Here is a 17,506-nt window from a genome sequence, read left to right as displayed (position 1 = left end):
TCTCTATATAGTATATCTATATCTCTATATATGTTTTTCTCTATATCTCTATATATGTGTCTTTATATCTCTATCTCTATTTCTCTATCTATATAGCTATATATTTACATCTATATCTCTACATATTATATCTATATCTCTATATAGTAGATCCATATCTCTATATAGTATATCTCTATATATCTATATCTTTATATATCTATCTCTATATCTTGATATCTATATAGCTATATGTTTATCCATATCTCTATATAGTAGATCTATATTTGTGTATAGTATATCTATCTCTGTATAGTATATCTATATCTATATATCTATGTATTTATATCTCTATTTCTATATCTATATAGCTGTATCTTTATATCTCTATATAGTATATCTATATCTCTATATAGTATATCTACATCTCGATATAGTATATTTATATCACTGTATAAAATATCTATATCTCTATACAGTATATCTTTATCTCTATATATCTATCTTTATATCTCTATCTCTATATAGTATATCTATATAGTATATCTATATCTCTACATAGTATATCTATATCTCTATATGGTATATCTATATCTCTATATAGTATATTTATATCTCTGTATAGAATATCTATATCTATTTATAGTATATCTTTATCTCTATCTTTATCTCTATATATCTATATATTTATTTCTCTATCTCCATATAGTTATCTATATCTCTATATATCTGTCTTTGTATCTCTATATCTTTATAACTCTCTCGTTATCTCTCTATATCTCTATATATCTCTCAACCTCTTCAATGTTTTGCGACTCAGTTTTTTAAACGCTTGTTCATTATACTTTTTTTTACAGAAACTGTACAAACAAGGATTTGATGAGACCATCAAGAAGGGTTATTACCTTCCTGTCGATGCTATCTCTGTCAAGGCTGCCAAGCATGGTAGAGAGATTATCAGCGATGTGAGTACTGTACTTTTGTCCCCCTTTTTTCATATATATTTTTTTCAAAGCCTCAAACTACATTATCAGTGGTGTAAATGGCATTTTTAGGACATTTTCCCAATTATTATAGTCCTAAAGTCTTATACTAATGACAATTTCTGAATTGAATTCCTGAATAAATTCCTGAATCAGTTCCTGAAAAGTGAATAAATCAGGCATAAATACACTTGGAATGTCTTTCATTTATAAGGAAGTCCTTGTCTGACTGAAGTCAAATTCTCTTCTGATCTATTTCAGTACAAGTACAAGGCTGGCTACAGCAAGCAGGTTGGCCACCACATTGGAGCCCGCTGTGTCGAGGAAGACCCTCTGCTCATGCTGGCTATTAACTCAGCCAAGATTGCCAGTGATGCTCTGTACAAGAAGGACTTCCATCAGTCCAAGACCAAGTTCCATCTCCCATTGGACATGATGGCCTTTGAGTTGTGCAAGAAGAACCAGATCCAGGTCAACGACTTCAACTACAGAACTCACCTGCACAACTGGACTTGTCTGCCAGACTCCACTGACGTCGTCCACGCAAGGAGAGTCTACGATCTGCACAGTGACGTAAGCTCCTTCTCAATATACTATATCAAATGCTTTATTTCTTTTCCATGACGAACTTCCACGTTTTTTAAAATGTCTACAGTAAGTGTATTTGGTTGGTTGGTTGGTTAATTGATGCTCTCCATAACCCAGGCTGTCTACCGTGCTGACATGGAGTTCATTAGAGGTACTGGCTGGGTCCCCATTGGCTCTCTGGATGTGTTGAAAGCTAAGAAAGCTGCAGAGATTCTGAGCGATCGCCTCTACAAGCAGAAACCAGATTCTCTTAAATACACCACCGACATGCACTCCATGCCTATGGTGCTGGCCAAGGCTAATGCTGAGATCATAAACAAGGTTGGCAAAATGTTCAATACATAGATGCTTTTGTAACAATGTCTATCACTCAGATCAGTGGTTTAGATGGTCAATCTTGCATTTCTGGTAGCTACTTTCAAGGTCCTTGGGTCTGACAAATGTGCAATTAAAATCCCATGTAATATTACCTTATTCCTATTTTCTTATAACATAATCATGTTTTTTCTCCTATTTCAGGGCAACTATGTTGCACAATGGGATGCTGATAAGATCAAAATCCACGTCGGCAATGAGCTTCCAGAACTTGTGCTGGCCAAGGCCAATGCGATCAACAATAGCTATGTAAGGTCCCTCTTGCTTCCTTCACTATATACATTACTATATTACACATTCAATAAATGTTGTGTAACCTAAGACTTCCTCTGAAGCTCTAGTAAAGTTCTAGTGATTCTTAATAATGTGTTGGCTCTGTTTCTAAGCTGTGTCCCTATATACATTTTCAGAAACTCTACAAAGCTGAATTAGAGGAGTTGTACAAGAAGGGCTATAACCTGAAAAGCGATTGCATCGCCATCAAAGCTGCCAAGCATGGTAGAGAGATCATAAGTGACGTGAGTGCTGGATATTTTCCATCTTTTTTTCACATTATTTGAAAAATGTCAAGAGTTGATGCAAACATATTATCATCATGTATGTGATGTTGACTTAAAGTACAAGTGTATATACATTTTTGCTTCCATTTAGTACAAGTACAAGGCTGGCTACAGCGAGCAGGTTGGCCACCACATTGGAGCCCGCTGCGTCGAGGAAGACCCTCTGATCATGCTAGCTCTGAACTCAGCCAAGATTGCCAGTGATGCTCTGTACAAGAAGGACTTCCATCAGTCCAAGACCAAGTTCCACCTGCCAGTGGACATGCTGACCATTGAATTGGCCAAGAAATGCCAGATGCAGGTCAATGATTTCAACTACAGAACTCGCCTGCACAACTGGACCTGTCTGCCAGACTCCAGTGATGTCGTCCAGGCCAGGAAGGTCTACGCTTTGCATAGTGACGTAAGTAGATTATGATCACTCATTAAGGTTATGAGGGTAGGCCTCACCTATCATTTCAGGACAAGACAAACATTATACCTTCAAAATGTACTTTCTTACCAAATTGTTTTCCCTCTGCTGCTCCCATATAAAACCAGGCTGTGTACAGGGCTGATATGGAATGGCTCAAAGGCACTGGCTGGGTCCCTATTGGCTCGATCGACGTTGAGAAAGCAAAGAAGGCCGGCGAGATCCTGAGCGAGAGGAAATATCGTGAGCACCCAAGCAACTTCAAGTTTACCGCCACAACCGATGACATGCCTTATGCCTTGGCTACGGCCAATGCCCAGATAATGGACAAGGTAATGTGCTTCCGTCTTTCTGGAGTGGAGGGAGATTGAACTCAGGTATACATACTGTACATTCAGATTCACAGGATGCAGAGACTAATATTAAAAATAGTGAGATACATTATTTTCTTATAACATTGCCGTTGTTTTCTTATGTTTCAGCGCCAGTACGTTCAACAGTGGGAGGCTGATAAGATCCAAATCCATGTCGGCAATGAGCTTCCAGAACTTGTGCTGGCCAAGGCCAACGCAATCACCCTAAGCAACGTAGGTCTTTCTTACTTTGCACGCCTTCAAGCTGTTTCCATTTACTCAAGTTGATGTAGTTCTATCTGTTTCTCTTTAGCTATGTCTCTTTATATCTCTATATATCTAAAAATCTATATCTCTACATGATTTGACTCTTTCAACCGCTTCAATTTTTTTAGCATCATATTTTTAAGAAATGAATTACAGTACCTTCGAATGAGCGCACTAAATATATAATGGTGTTATTTCAGAAACTCTACCGTGAGGGATTTAACGAGATGATCGGACAGGGATATCACCTGGATAAGGATGCCATTGCTGTCCAACATGCCAAGAAGAGCAGAGAGATCATCAGTGATGTTAGTTTGTATATCCATCTCCTCTGAATGAGCATAGGCAGCCATCATAAAAAAACAACACAATACTTAGCTAGTCCTCTCTTTTTTCAGTACAAGTACAAGGCCGGCTTCCGCAATCAGTGTGGCCACCATATTGGAGCTCAATGCGTTGAGGATGACCCTCTGCTTGTGCTGGCCGCCAATGCAGCCAGGATCTCCAGTGATATTAACTACAAGAAGGACTTCCACCTCACCAAGACCAAGTTCAGCATTCCACTTGACATGATGTCCTTCGACTTGGCCAAGAAAAGCCAGTTCCAGATCCAAGAATTCACCTACAGAACTAAACTGCACAACTGGACCTGCATGCCAGACAACACTGATGTTGTCCGCGCCAGGAAGGTCTACTCTCTGCATAGTGACGTAAGTACACAGAGAATCATGGTCCAATCCGTTTTGGCTATCACTGGATCCTTACTCTACCTACCAACCATTGAAGTTCAAACAACTATTGCACTACTATCCCATAAGGAGTAATTACTTTACCTGAACCATGGTTCCTTCCTTCCAGGCGGTGTACAGGGCTGATCTGGAGTGGCTCAGAGGGTGTGGCTGGTTGCCTCAGGGTTCTGTGGATGTCATCAAGGCTAAGAATGCCCAAACTATTCTCAACGAAAGGCTGTACCGCCAGCCCCCCAGCTCTATCAAGTTCACCAGTGTTGTTGACTCTCCAGAGGTTGTCCTGTCGAAGCAGAACGCTGACATCCTCAGTGATGTGAGTACTTGGCTTTTAGCCATTGAAGTGTCCTTCTATTGAAGTAGCCAAACCTGGCCTGTTATCTTGGTCTCTTTGTAAAAAATCATTTCTGGTAACTGCAGAGATAGATATTTTGTGAAATATAGATCTGGTCTGTGATAACAGTGGTTGGATTTATCATTAACTCTTTGATTGTGTGTGTTTGTTGCTTTTCACAGAGGAAATATAGAGAGGTTTGGGATACTGAGAAAACCAATATCCACCTGAACAATGATCTACCATCTCTTGTGCTGTCCAAGGCTAATGCTATCGCCATCAGCAACGTAAGTCTGCTTCACTGAGGCTTTGCACGCTGCCAAGGCACGTACTATGGATGTGTCCTTTGTTTTATTTATAGTATGTGCAATGAACAGATTCAGTCAACAACAATATAATGAGATTGATTTAGATACACAAATAAAGAGACCTGTAGACATGTTTTGTTTATAATCACATAACAGTATGCCCAGATATTATTATTTGACTTACCAACTCAATGATCTTTCCATTTCACAGAAACTATACACTAAGGATTGGGATGCTGACAAGGCTAAGGGATACCACATCAAGGAGGACGCCATCGCTGTGCTGAAGGCCAGAAAATCTAGAGACATCATCAGCGACGTAAGAGAAAATGACTGAAGTCGGCGTCCATTTCATTTAGATCACTTTATTCAATGGAGTCAGTGGAAATAACTCTCTGATCCTCCTTTTTTCCCCTCAGTACAAATACCACGAGGGCTACCGCAAGCAGGTTGGCCACCACATCGGAGCCCGCTGTGTCGAGGAAGACCCTCTGATCATGCTGGCTCTGAACTCAGCCAAGATTGCCAGTGATGCTCTGTACAAGAAGGACTTCAACAAGTCCAAGACCAAGTTCCATCTCCCAGTGGACATGCTGACCATTGAACTGGCCAAGAAATGCCAGGTCCAGGTCAACGACTTCAACTACAGAACTCACCTGCACAACTGGACCTGTCTGCCAGACTCCACTGATGTCGTCCAGGCCCGGAAAACCTATGATCTGCAGAGCGATGTGAGTTTTACCTTATTTGGACACAAGGAAGAGTAGCTTCTGCTTTTACAACTGTTAATAGGGATCCTGTAGTGGGGTAATATGTATATATATATATATATATGCATATTGTATACACCTCACATGCAACCCATAATAAGACTGCAATTAATATAATCAAAGTATATTAAACTGAATATCTGACCCCATAAAGATGGTTTAGCAATATGCAAGAGACTATAGTTGAGTTACAGTAATAGGCAATCAAGAAAGGTCTGAGAATGGAATTCTAAATGTGTTTTTAATTACTTTGTAAAATGAACGATACATTATACAAGGCGTAAACTTAAGTTAAAAAAGCATTAACGAGCATTACAAGGTATATTCTAGGGATGATGAGAGAGAGACATAATGTTATCACAACATAACCTCTGCTACCCAGAGGTGGGACAGAATGGGGGTTGGAGAGATAATGCACCATTCCTTAGACAACACAAAGGAAATTCTTGCATACAGTGTAAAGAGTCACTTCGGGAGCTGGGCCGCTCTACAATACTAATAAAATAAATACTAATAAATACTTCTCATCCCTTTTTATCCCTGTATGAAATTGTAATTAGTTGGTTATGATAATATGTTGTATATGCTGTATTCACCTCAAAGTATTTCAGGGATATCCTCACCCCATATATCTTTGTTGATTTTAACCCTCTGTTCATTCATATTTGGGAAAGGCTATCAGTGTTTAGTGACACATTGACCCCTATGCCAATACAAACACCCTGTTGTCTTTTCCCAGGCTGTGTACAAGGCTGATATGGTACAAACAGACTGTTGTCTTTTCCCAGGCTGTGTACAAGGCTGATATGGTACAAACAGACTGTTGTCTTTTCCCAGGCTGTGTACAAGGCTGATATGGTACAAACAGACTGTTGTCTTTTCCCAGGCTGTGTACAAGGCTGATATGGTACAAACAGACTGTTGTCTTTTCCCAGGCTGTGTACAAGGCTGATATGGTACAAACAGACTGTTGTCTTTTCCCAGGCTGTGTACAAGGCTGATATGGTACAAACAGACTGTTGTCTTTTCCCAGGCTGTGTACAAGGCTGATATGGTACAAACAGACTGTTGTCTTTTCCCAGGCTGTGTACAAGGCTGATATGGTACAAACAGACTGTTGTCTTTTCCCAGGCTGTGTACAAGGCTGATATGGTACAAACAGACTGTTGTCTTTTCCCAGGCTGTGTACAAGGCTGATATGGTACAAACAGGCTGTTGTCTTTTCCCAGGCTGTGTACAAGGCTGATATGGTACAAACAGACTGTTGTCTTTTCCTAGGCTGTGTACAAGGCTGATATGGTACAAACAGGCTGTTGTCTTTTCCCAGGCTGTGTACAAGGCTGATCTGGAGTGGCTGAGGGGATGTGGTTGGAACCCCCATGAGTCTGTGGAGGTCTTGAAAGTGAAACACGCCCAAGCGGTCCTGGCTGATGTAAGTAATTTAAAACATATAATATATGTAATAATAAGTATATATATATATATAGAATAATATGATAGTATAGTTATGTAGTAATATATGCCTGCAAGCAAGTGTCTGTCATCTGCCTGATTTGTTTTATTTGTGGACTGAAACAGGTTAACATTTAATGACATGTATTGATGGTTGATTTTGGTTTGACTGTTGTTGTTGATGTAGACATTGTTGATATTGTCTTGCAGAGAGGCTACCGTGTCAAGTTGGATCAGCAGAAGTTCACAGCTCCTGTGGACAGAATAGACATGGTTTGCGCCAAGAACGCTGCAGAGATCCTCAATGAGGTGGGTCCGGACATGGGACAATTCTGACATGTTATAACACATGAAAGAATCTCAATGTTTTTGGAACTTCTCACATTCTGTGGATAATAGGTATCACAACAAAGGAAAACAACATTGGACTGTTGAAGCAACAAGAATAGTAGTCATTAAGTACAATACTAATCAATTGCTTTTGTGTTTTGTTTTTTCGTGCAGGCTAATTACCGTGCACTGTGGCACACAGAGAAGACTAAGTACACCATCACGGACACCCCAGGACTGGCAACAGCAAGAGAAGTGGCCAAGAATCTCCATCCGGTAAGATACCTTTTCTTTCTTTACATCAGAGTTCTCAGACATTTGAAATGCTCAAAATGCCTTTGTAAGTCTGAATAAAGCATCAAGAATAATGAAGGTAGAGGGGAATTCCACTTTCCATTTTTAAATAAATAACAAAGAAAAACAGAAGAAAATGCTCCTAATACATGTAGTGAGGTCACAAAATATTACCATTACATACTGTAATCTCCGTTCCTATCTATCTTCCTGTTCACAGAAACTATACACCAAGGACTGGGATAAGGTCAAAGCTACCGGCTTCTTCATGCCCGGAGATGCTGTTCCCATCAAGCAGTGCATCCACAACAATAAAGTCCAGAGTGACGTGAGTATCACAGTGTTTTCCTTTATTTAAACAGGTTGTCATTGATACTTATCTCATCTAAATGTGATGGAACAGTAGTGTCCGTTCACTCCCAATAAAGATAACATTGACTACATAATGTTCTTAATATCCTGTGGAGTGTGTAAGTGACTCAACATATCCATTCTCTCAGTGCCGTTTTATTTCTAAATGCTTAGATTTCTATTGCAGTCTCTGTATGTATAAATAAACAGTCAATTCAATTGCACTCAGTAAGGCACACTTTGATACTATACGTATCTCTTTCACAGCACAAATACAAGGCAGATTATCGCAAGCAGGCTGGCCACCACATTGGAGCCCGCTGTGTCGAAGATGACCCTCTGATCATGCTGGCTATTAACTCAGCCAAGATTGCCAGTGATGCTCTGTACAAGAAGGACTTCAACAAGTCCAAGACCAAGTTCCACCTCCCAGTGGACATGCTGACCATTGAACTGGCCAAAAAATGCCAGGTCCAGGTTAATGACGACCACTACAGGACCCGTCTACATAACTGGACCTGTCTGCCAGACTCCACTGATGTCACACAAGCCCGCAAAGCCTATGACCTTCAGAGTGACGTGAGTAGATAGATAGGCCTACCTGACACAACTTAACAATTACAGTATGTCCGTTATGCTTTAGTGCTTCCAGGGTACATATACACTGAGTGTACCAAACATTAGGAACACCTGCTCTTTCCATCACATAGACTGACTAGGTGAATCTGATCCCTTTTTGAGATCACTTGTTAAGTCCACTTCAATCAGTGTAGATGAAGGGGAGGAGACATGTTAAAGGAGGATTTTTAAGCCTTGAGACAACTGGGACATGGATTGTGTATGTGTGTCATTCAGAGGGTAAATGGGCATGACAAAATATTTAAGTGCGTTTGAACGGGGTATGGTAGTAGGTGCCAGATGCACTGGTTTGAGTGTGTCAAGAACTGCAACGCTGCTGAGTTTTTCACACGCAACATTTTCCCTTGTGTGTCAAGAATGGTCCACCACCCAAAGGCCATCCAGCCAATTTGACACACCTGTGGGAAGCATTGGAGTCAACATGGGCCAGCATCCCTGCTGAACGCTTCGACACCTTGTAGAGTTCATGCCTTGACGAATTGAGGCTGTTCTGAGGGCAAAAGGGGTGTGCAACTCAATATTAGGAAGGTGTTCCTAATCTTTTGTACACTCGGTGTATATCTCTATCCCTCTCTCTCCCTCCCCCTCCCTCTCTCTACCCCCCCTCTCTCTTTCTCTCTCTACCCCCTCTCCCGCTCTCCCTCTCTCTCTCTACCCCCTCTCCCGCTCTCCCTCTCTACCTCTCCCCCTCTCTCTCTCTCACTCTCTTGCTCCCCCCCCCCTCTCTCTCTCTCTCTCTTTCTCTCTCTCTCTCTCTCTCTCTCCCTCTCCCCTTCTCTATCTCCCCCCTCTCTCTCCCCCCACCCCCCTTTTATACCTCTAGGTAAAATTATTGTTTGTCTGACTCTCTCCTCTGTCTGTTTGCAGGTTGTCTACAAGGCCGATTTGGAATGGCTCCGTGGATGTGGATGGGTTGCTGCCGATTGTGTCGATCACGTCAAAGTCAGGAATGCCCAGAAGATCATGAACGAGGTAGGTTCCTTTATCTGTATCCAAGCTGTTGGTATGGTTCTAGGTTTCATTGGGCACATTCTGCTCCTCACATCTCAGTCATTAGTACTGTATGTGTTTGCTGTCCTTCAGTAAATTCTTACCATGTCTTTCTCTCTCTCTAATGTCTTTTTGCAGAGGCTTTACAAGAAGGATGCCAAAGACAACTTTGCCAAATATACACACATCGTGGATCGTCCTGAGCATATCCTGGCCACCATCAATGCTTTTAACCTCAGTGATGTGACTGAATTATTTTACTACTTTAGATTTTATCTTAGCTAAGTTTACCAAAAGTAAAACAACTACAGGACCATGAAAAAGTATTTGACCCCTTTCTGAATTTCTCTATTTTTGCATATTTTTGATCTTGAATGTTATCAGATCTTCAACCAAAACATAATATTAGATAAAGTGAACCTGAGTTTACAAATAAAAAAAAGGGGGCAAATACTTGATCATGGCATTGTACATATATTCCCTTTTTTTGGATGCACATTTCCACTGTTTCAAATTCTTATTTGAAAGCAACCCTGGTAGGATAGAGTACCTCATTCAGATAGCCTTTGACCCATACCTCACAGAAACAAGTGAGGACATTGTGTTAAGCGGGATCCTTCAAATTGATCATAACCTGTGCCTATATGTCCTTCTGTTGTAAAGCTGAAATACAAGGAGACCTTCAATGCAGAGAAGGGCAAGTACATCGGCTCAGAGGACACACCCCAGCTGGCCCATAGCAGAGAGGTCGCCAAGGTCATCAGTGAGGTAAAGTACTCTACATCCATAGGACTTGGTCTTCACAGGAACACCTATCTGCATAAATGTCTAATTTTATATACAAAATATAATTTTAATAATGTAGATAATTAATACATTTTATAATTTCTATGTTATACAAAATAAATACATGTTGAAACGATTTTTACATTGTGGATTGTTTTGTTGTCATTTGTAGAAATACTACAAACTGGCCTGGGATGAAAGCAAAGCCACTGGTTACCAGCTGGACGCACATTACATCCCTGTAGTCGGAGCCAAGAAGACCAGGGAGATCGTCAGCGACGTGAGTCTAATTTATAGTCTCTTGACAACCAACAATACAAATACCATGATTAACAGGAAAGAATATGCTGATTATTACTATTAAATGTAAATAATAATTAAAGAGCAACTGACACGTGACTTTAGTACTATTAAATCTAATCAGAATAGTTGGTAATATATTGGATTTCTTAAAATGTGTTAAATGTGTGTCAGTTTGTCTTCTAATCTGATCATATCGATTAGTTACTGCTAGTGGTTGTATATATTGCTGTGGCAACAGAAGCAGATGCAAAACATGTAAATATAGCAGAGATTGTTTGTCCACTGTGCTGTGCTATGTATACTTGCTGTATCAACAAAGCTCTTTGCTCCCTGCAATCGATGATGACATTAGTTATTTTCTTTGAAACTGAAACCTTTCAGGTTAAGTACCATGACACCCATGAGAAGGCCAAGGGCCACTATCTGGCTGGAACCCTGGTGGACTTCCCTGAGGTGATGCGCTGTGGAGAACAGGAGAAACAGAAGGGCCTGGTAAGATATTATACTGCTATAATTCTATAATATATCTACAGTATATCTAGTAAGATATACTACTGCTATAATACTATAGTACAGTATATCTACAGTCTGTCTGGTAAGATATAATACTGTTATAATACTATAGTACTGCACAGTATATCAACAGTCTGTCTAGTAAGATATAATACTGCTATAATTATATAATATATCTACAGTATATCTAGTAAGATATGATACTGCTATAATACTATAGTATATCTACAGTATATTTAAAAAATATAATAATGCTATAAACCGATAGTATATCTACAGTATATCTAGTAAATATATTACTGCTATAATACTATAGTATATCCAGAAAATATATTACTGATATAATACTATAGTATATCTACAGTCTATCTAGTAAGATATAATACTGCTAGAATTGTATAAAATATCTACAGTTTATCTAGTAAGATATGATACTGCTATAAATAAATAAAAAATCGAATCAATCTTTATTTGTCAAATGCGCCGAATACAACAATTGTAGACCTTACCGTGAAATGCTTACTTACAAGCGCTTAACCAACAGTGCAGTTCAAGAAGAGTTAAGAAAATATTTACCAAATAAACTAAAGTAAAAAGTAACACAATAACATAACAATAATGAGGCTATATACAGGGGGTACCGGTACCGAGTCAGTGTGTGGGGGGTAAAGGTTAGTTGAGGTAATTTGTACATGTAGGTGGGGGTGAAGTGACTATGCATAGATAATAAACAGCGAGTAGCAGCAGTGTACAAAACAAATTGGGGGGGGTCAATGTAATAGTCCGGTGGCCATTTGATTCATTGTTCAGCAGTCTTATGGCTTGGGGTTAGAAGCTGTTAAGGAGCCTTTTGGTCCTAGACTTGGCGCTCCAGGACCGCTTGCCGTGCAGTAGCAGAGAAAACAGTCTATGACTTGGGTGACTAGAGTCTCTGACAATTTTATGGGCTATAGTTTTTAGTACTATAGTATACAGTGCCTTCGGAAAGTATTCAGACCCCCTGACTTTTTCCACATTTTGTTACGTTACAGCCTTATTCTAAAATTGATTAACACAAAAAAAATCCTCAGCAATCTACACACAATACCCCATAATGACAAAGTGAAACAGGTTTTAAGATATTTTTGCAATTGTTTTTTAACTGAAATACCTTATTCAGACCCTTTGCTATGAGACACGAAATTGAGCTCAGGTGCCTGTTTCCATTGATCATCTTTGAGATGTTTCTACAACTTGATTGGAGTCCACCTGTGGTAAATTCGATTGATTGGACATGATTTGGGAAGGCACACACCTGTCTATATAAGGTTCCACAGTTGACAGTGTAAGTCAGAGGAAAGACCAAGCCATGAGGTCGAAGGAATTGTCCGTAGAGCTCCGAGACAGAATTGTGTCGAGGGGAAGGGTAGCAAAACATTGCTGCAGCATTGAAGGTCCTCAAGAACACAGTGGCCTCAATCACTCTTAAATGGAAGAAGGTCGGAACCACCAAGACTCTTCCTAGAGCTGGCCGCCCGGCCAAACTGAGCAAACGGGGGAGAAGGGCCTTGGTTAAGGAGGTGACCAAGAACCCGATGGTCACTCTGACAGAGCTCTAGAGCACCACCAATAAGGCCTTTATGGTAGAGTGGCCAGATGGAAGCTACTCAGTAAAAAGGCACATGACAGCCCGCTTGGAGTTTGCCAAAAAGGCACCTAAAGACTCTAAGACCATGAGAAACAAGATTCTCTGGTCTGATGAAACCAAGATTGAACTCTTTGGCCTGAATGCCAAGCGTCACGTCTGGAGGAAACCTGGCACCATGCCTACGTTGAAGCATGGTGGTGGCAGCATCATGATGTGGGGATGTTTTTCAGCGGCAGGGACTGGGAGACTAGTCAGGATCGAGGCAAAGATGAACGGCGCAAAGTACAGGGGGATCCTTGATGAAAACCTGTTCCAGAGCGCTCAGGACCTCAGACTGGGGTGAAGGTTCACCTTTCAACAGGACAACAACCCTAAGCACACAGTCAAGACAGCGCAGTAGTGGCTTCAGAACAAGTCTCTGAATGTCCTTGAGTGGCCCAGCCAGAGCCTGGACTTGAACCCGATCTACAGTAACATCTCTGGAGAGACCTGAAAATAGCTGGGCACCAACTCTCCCTATCCAACCTGACAGAGCTTGAGATGATCTGCAGAGAATAATGGGAGAAACTTTCCAAATACAGCTGTGCCAAGCCTGTAGCATCATACCCAAGAAGACTCAATGCTGTAATCGCTGCCAAAGGTGCTTCAACAAAGTGCTGAGTAAAGAATCTGAATACTTGTGTGAATGTGATATTTCCGTTTTTCGGTTTTAATAAATGTGTAAAAATTTCGAAAAACCTGTTTTTGCTTTGTCATTATGGGGTATTGTGTGTAGATTGATGAATGATTTTTTTTTTTAATCAATTTTAGAATAAGGCTGTAACCTAACAAAATGTCAAGGGGTCTGAATACTTTCCGAAGTCACTGATTCTACAGTATACCTAATAAATAAAATACTGCTATAATACTATAGTATATCTACAGTATATCTATAGTATATCTATAGTATATCTATAGTATATCTAGTAAAATATGATACTGCTGCATATTCAGGGCGGCAGGTAACCTAGTGGTTAGAGCGTTGGGCCAGTCACTGAAAAGTTGCTGGCTCGAATCCCCGAACTGACAAGGTAAAAATCTGTCGTTCTGCCCCTGAACAAGGCAGTTAACCCACTGTTCCCCAGTAGGCCGTCATTGTAAATAAGAATTTGTTCTTGACTGACTTGCCTAGTTAAATAAAAGTTAAATAAAAAAAAATGGTATGTTCACATCTAGTAAGATATCACTTACACAGTATAATCTAGTAAATCGCACACATGATAATCCAGTCGCTACAGTCGCCAAAGATACAATAAAACAACAGCAGGTCGTCATTAAGAATTTGTTCTTAAATCTACCTGTATAAATTAAAGTTAACAAATATACTCTGTTGGAACTTGGAATATTTACTCCTTAGATATACTTTCCTATTCATATGTTTAGTTCTGTCAGGTTCTCCTACTTATTGCTTTTTTATTTTAATGAATATGCTTTACTTACTTCTAATCTTATTTTGTTGTTGCAATGTTGAGAGGTGAACCTGCATTTCATTGTACTCTGTGCACCATGTTTATCATGTGCATGTGACAAATATGCTTTAATTTGATTTTAATATATTTTTGATTTGAAAATAATCCACGTATCTGGAGATCTGAACACAGTGCCCTGTTCTTTCTTCCAGAGGGATTACCATAAGGAGTATAATACCAACAAGGCCAAGAACCACATCCCCGCTGACATCATTCCCAACATGGTGGCTAAGCGGTGCCAGGACATGCTCAGTGACGTGCTGTATCGCACCTTACTGCACAACTGGACCTGCCACCCCGACCAGCAGGACATTATCAGAGCCCGCAGGAACAATGAGATCCTGAGTGATGTATGTTGTATTTCGCATGTTCAAGACATACTTTACAAATAAGTAAAAAAAATACTCTGAACAAAAAAACTAGAAAAAAGTTGGTCCCATGAAATGTAAAAAGTTGGTCCCTTTAAAGTGTTGGTCCCATGAAATGTTTCATATGCACAAAAATCTTATTTCTCTAAAATGTTGTGCACAAATTTGTTTGCATCCCTATTGGTGAGCATTTCTCCTTTGCCAAGATAATTCATCCACCTGACAGGTGTGGCATATCAACAAGCTGATTAAACGGCATGATCATTACACAGGTGCACCTTGTGCTTGGGACAATAAAAGGCTACTCTAAAAATATGCAGTTTTGTCACATAACACAATGCCACAGATGTCTCAAGTTTTGAGGGAGCATGCTGGCTGCAGGAATGTCAACCAGAGCTGTTGCCAGAGAATGTAATGTTCATTTCTCTACCATAAGCTGCTTCCAACATCATTTTAGAGAATCTGGCAGTATGTCCAACCGGCTTCACACCCGCAGACCACATGCCAGGACCACGTGCCAGGTCCAGCCCAGGACCTCTGCATCGGGCTTCTTTACCCGCGGGATTGTCTGGCGGGGCGGCTAAGCCCTCCCAGACCCACCCATGGCTGTACCCCTGCCCAGTCATGCGAAATACATAGATTAGGACCTAATGAATTTATTTCAATTGACTGATTTCCTTATATGAACTGTAACTCAGCAAAATCTTTGAAATTGTTGCATGTTCCGTTTATATTTATATTCAGTGTTATTTATATTCAGTGTTAAATCCAACTGATCTGATCTCTGGGTTGTGGTATTGTCTATCTGTCTGCTAGGTGTACTACAAAGACGACCTGAACTGGACAAAGGGTATTGGTTGCTATGTTTGGGACACACCTGAGCTTGTCCGCGCCAAGAATGCCCACCTGCTGCAGAGCGATGTGAGTACAAAGAGAGACGTCACCTCTGTCACACTTACTGTCATTTATACCAATGACTCTCCTAGTCTTTCGTTTGTTAATGATTGACTACCAGTCCATCATAAATACTAAATATATAGTATATTTTATCATAATAGTGATAAGAGACTATTTAAAAAGGGATCTTCCTGCTTGGAGACTATTACATTTTAGTCATTTCGCAGATGCTTTTATCTAGATCAACTTACTGTAGTGAGTGTATACATGTTCATACTGGTCCCCCGTGGGAATTGAACCCACAACCCTGGCATTGCAAGCACCATGCTCTACCAACTGAGCCACACGTGACCATGGTTTATTAACCTTCTGCATTTGTTTTCTCACAGCTCAAATACAAGGAGGAGGGTAAGAAGGAATTCAACAACTACTCCATCGTGACAGACACCCCTGTCTACGTGACTGCTCTCCTGGGTCACACCTGGGCCAGTGATGTGAGTGTCAGATGTACTATACAGAAATCTATACTATACTGCATCATACTACACAATTCTTCTAATAGTATATAAATGTTTAAAATCCGCTTTGTATCAAAACATATGCTCTTTATCTCCACAGCTGAACTATAGGGAGGCTTACCATAAAGACAAACATATCTATACCACAATTCTGGATACCTACAACTACGCACACAATGCCACCCTCAAGGACATCTACAGCACCGTGAGTGTGGCTCTACTGTAGACAGACACTATGTCTCCAAATGACCTATTAGGATTTTAAATGGTGTATTTAGAATGTTTATCTTTCCTTTTGTGTCATCTAGAAAACATATACATCTGCCTGGGACAAGATCAAGGCTAAAGATTACACGCTGCCATCAGACTCCCACGCCCTGAAACACGCCAAGCAACAGAAGGTCATCCTCAGCAATGTGAGTTCAACATATCACCCAACTTAAAACCCTTTTGTAGTCCAAGACGTTTTTTAACTTTTGAAGTTCTTTATTGAGAAATCATCATTTGTTTAATGTTGTTGTTTTGGATCCCTAAGATTCAATGTCATTCATTTGGTTTATCAGTTATCGCATACATAAAAGTTGCATGTACATTGTTAAAGCCCACTACTCAAAGCAACCCATATGATCCCCTCCCCTATAGGTTAAATACAGGGAGGATTATGAGAAGTTCAAGTCCCTCTACACCCTGCCCAAGTCCCTGGAGGACGACCCACAAACTCTCCGCTGCCTCAAAGCTGGAAAGATGGGTCTTGACGTGAGTCTTGTTGCCTTTTTTCATGATCGCCTCTTTACTCTTTCCATATGGCAGTCAAATACATTGATCTTAAACCGATGGAAATGTAGACACACATAATGGTTTATGTACCCTCCCTACATATAGCGCTTGTACAAGGCGGACTATGAGAAGACCAAGGCAAAGAACCACATCCCCCCAGATATGCTGGATGTCCTGTCAGCCCGTCAAACCCAGAACCATGTCAGTGAGATCGGTTACAGGAAGCACCTGCACCAGTGGATCTGTATGCCTGATATGCAGGTGTACGTCCAGGCACGCAAGGTCAACGAGCAGCTCAGCGACGTGAGTCATCTGAACAATTCATATTTGAATACACTTTGTTTATGTGGAAAACTGTATTTATTGGGATTTCACATTGCATTTAATCACAGTTTCATGTGAAGTTAAATTATTCAATTGAATAAAATGTGTTATTCTTACTTATTATAAACAATATTATTTTCAAATAAAATATATC

The 17,506-nt window shown here is 40.3% G+C and overlaps 1 protein-coding gene across 22 annotated transcripts in view; it reads left to right on the top strand.

Annotated features, from left to right (window-relative positions):
• LOC115155595 (nebulin) overlaps nucleotides 1-17,506 on the top strand; it is a 99,969-nt gene that overhangs the window by 44,245 nt on the left and 38,218 nt on the right. For 21 of the 22 annotated variants that reach the window (XM_029702339.1, XM_029702355.1, XM_029702359.1 and 18 more), the window contains 31 exons: nucleotides 837-944; nucleotides 1,224-1,535; nucleotides 1,668-1,871; nucleotides 2,070-2,174; nucleotides 2,336-2,443; nucleotides 2,577-2,888; nucleotides 3,026-3,229; nucleotides 3,380-3,484; nucleotides 3,718-3,825; nucleotides 3,916-4,227; nucleotides 4,376-4,579; nucleotides 4,780-4,884; nucleotides 5,117-5,224; nucleotides 5,325-5,636; nucleotides 7,003-7,107; nucleotides 7,338-7,436; nucleotides 7,632-7,733; nucleotides 7,972-8,079; nucleotides 8,370-8,681; nucleotides 9,609-9,713; nucleotides 9,870-9,974; nucleotides 10,395-10,499; nucleotides 10,690-10,797; nucleotides 11,202-11,312; nucleotides 14,621-14,818; nucleotides 15,653-15,757; nucleotides 16,123-16,227; nucleotides 16,352-16,456; nucleotides 16,560-16,667; nucleotides 16,894-17,007; nucleotides 17,134-17,331. In XM_029702339.1, the coding sequence (XP_029558199.1) occupies nucleotides 837-944; nucleotides 1,224-1,535; nucleotides 1,668-1,871; nucleotides 2,070-2,174; nucleotides 2,336-2,443; nucleotides 2,577-2,888; nucleotides 3,026-3,229; nucleotides 3,380-3,484; nucleotides 3,718-3,825; nucleotides 3,916-4,227; nucleotides 4,376-4,579; nucleotides 4,780-4,884; nucleotides 5,117-5,224; nucleotides 5,325-5,636; nucleotides 7,003-7,107; nucleotides 7,338-7,436; nucleotides 7,632-7,733; nucleotides 7,972-8,079; nucleotides 8,370-8,681; nucleotides 9,609-9,713; nucleotides 9,870-9,974; nucleotides 10,395-10,499; nucleotides 10,690-10,797; nucleotides 11,202-11,312; nucleotides 14,621-14,818; nucleotides 15,653-15,757; nucleotides 16,123-16,227; nucleotides 16,352-16,456; nucleotides 16,560-16,667; nucleotides 16,894-17,007; nucleotides 17,134-17,331 (4,800 nt within the window). The remainder of the gene's footprint in view (nucleotides 1-836; nucleotides 945-1,223; nucleotides 1,536-1,667; nucleotides 1,872-2,069; nucleotides 2,175-2,335; nucleotides 2,444-2,576; nucleotides 2,889-3,025; nucleotides 3,230-3,379; nucleotides 3,485-3,717; nucleotides 3,826-3,915; nucleotides 4,228-4,375; nucleotides 4,580-4,779; nucleotides 4,885-5,116; nucleotides 5,225-5,324; nucleotides 5,637-7,002; nucleotides 7,108-7,337; nucleotides 7,437-7,631; nucleotides 7,734-7,971; nucleotides 8,080-8,369; nucleotides 8,682-9,608; nucleotides 9,714-9,869; nucleotides 9,975-10,394; nucleotides 10,500-10,689; nucleotides 10,798-11,201; nucleotides 11,313-14,620; nucleotides 14,819-15,652; nucleotides 15,758-16,122; nucleotides 16,228-16,351; nucleotides 16,457-16,559; nucleotides 16,668-16,893; nucleotides 17,008-17,133; nucleotides 17,332-17,506) is intronic. The other variant, XM_029702361.1, reaches the window with a different exon arrangement.

Source organism: Salmo trutta, chromosome 20 (genome assembly GCF_901001165.1).
Source record: "Salmo trutta chromosome 20, fSalTru1.1, whole genome shotgun sequence".
In the NCBI taxonomy this organism is placed as follows: domain Eukaryota; kingdom Metazoa; phylum Chordata; class Actinopteri; order Salmoniformes; family Salmonidae; genus Salmo; species Salmo trutta.
The sequence above is the reverse complement of the archived record's forward strand: the minus strand, read 5'-3'. Positions and strand labels throughout refer to the sequence as shown.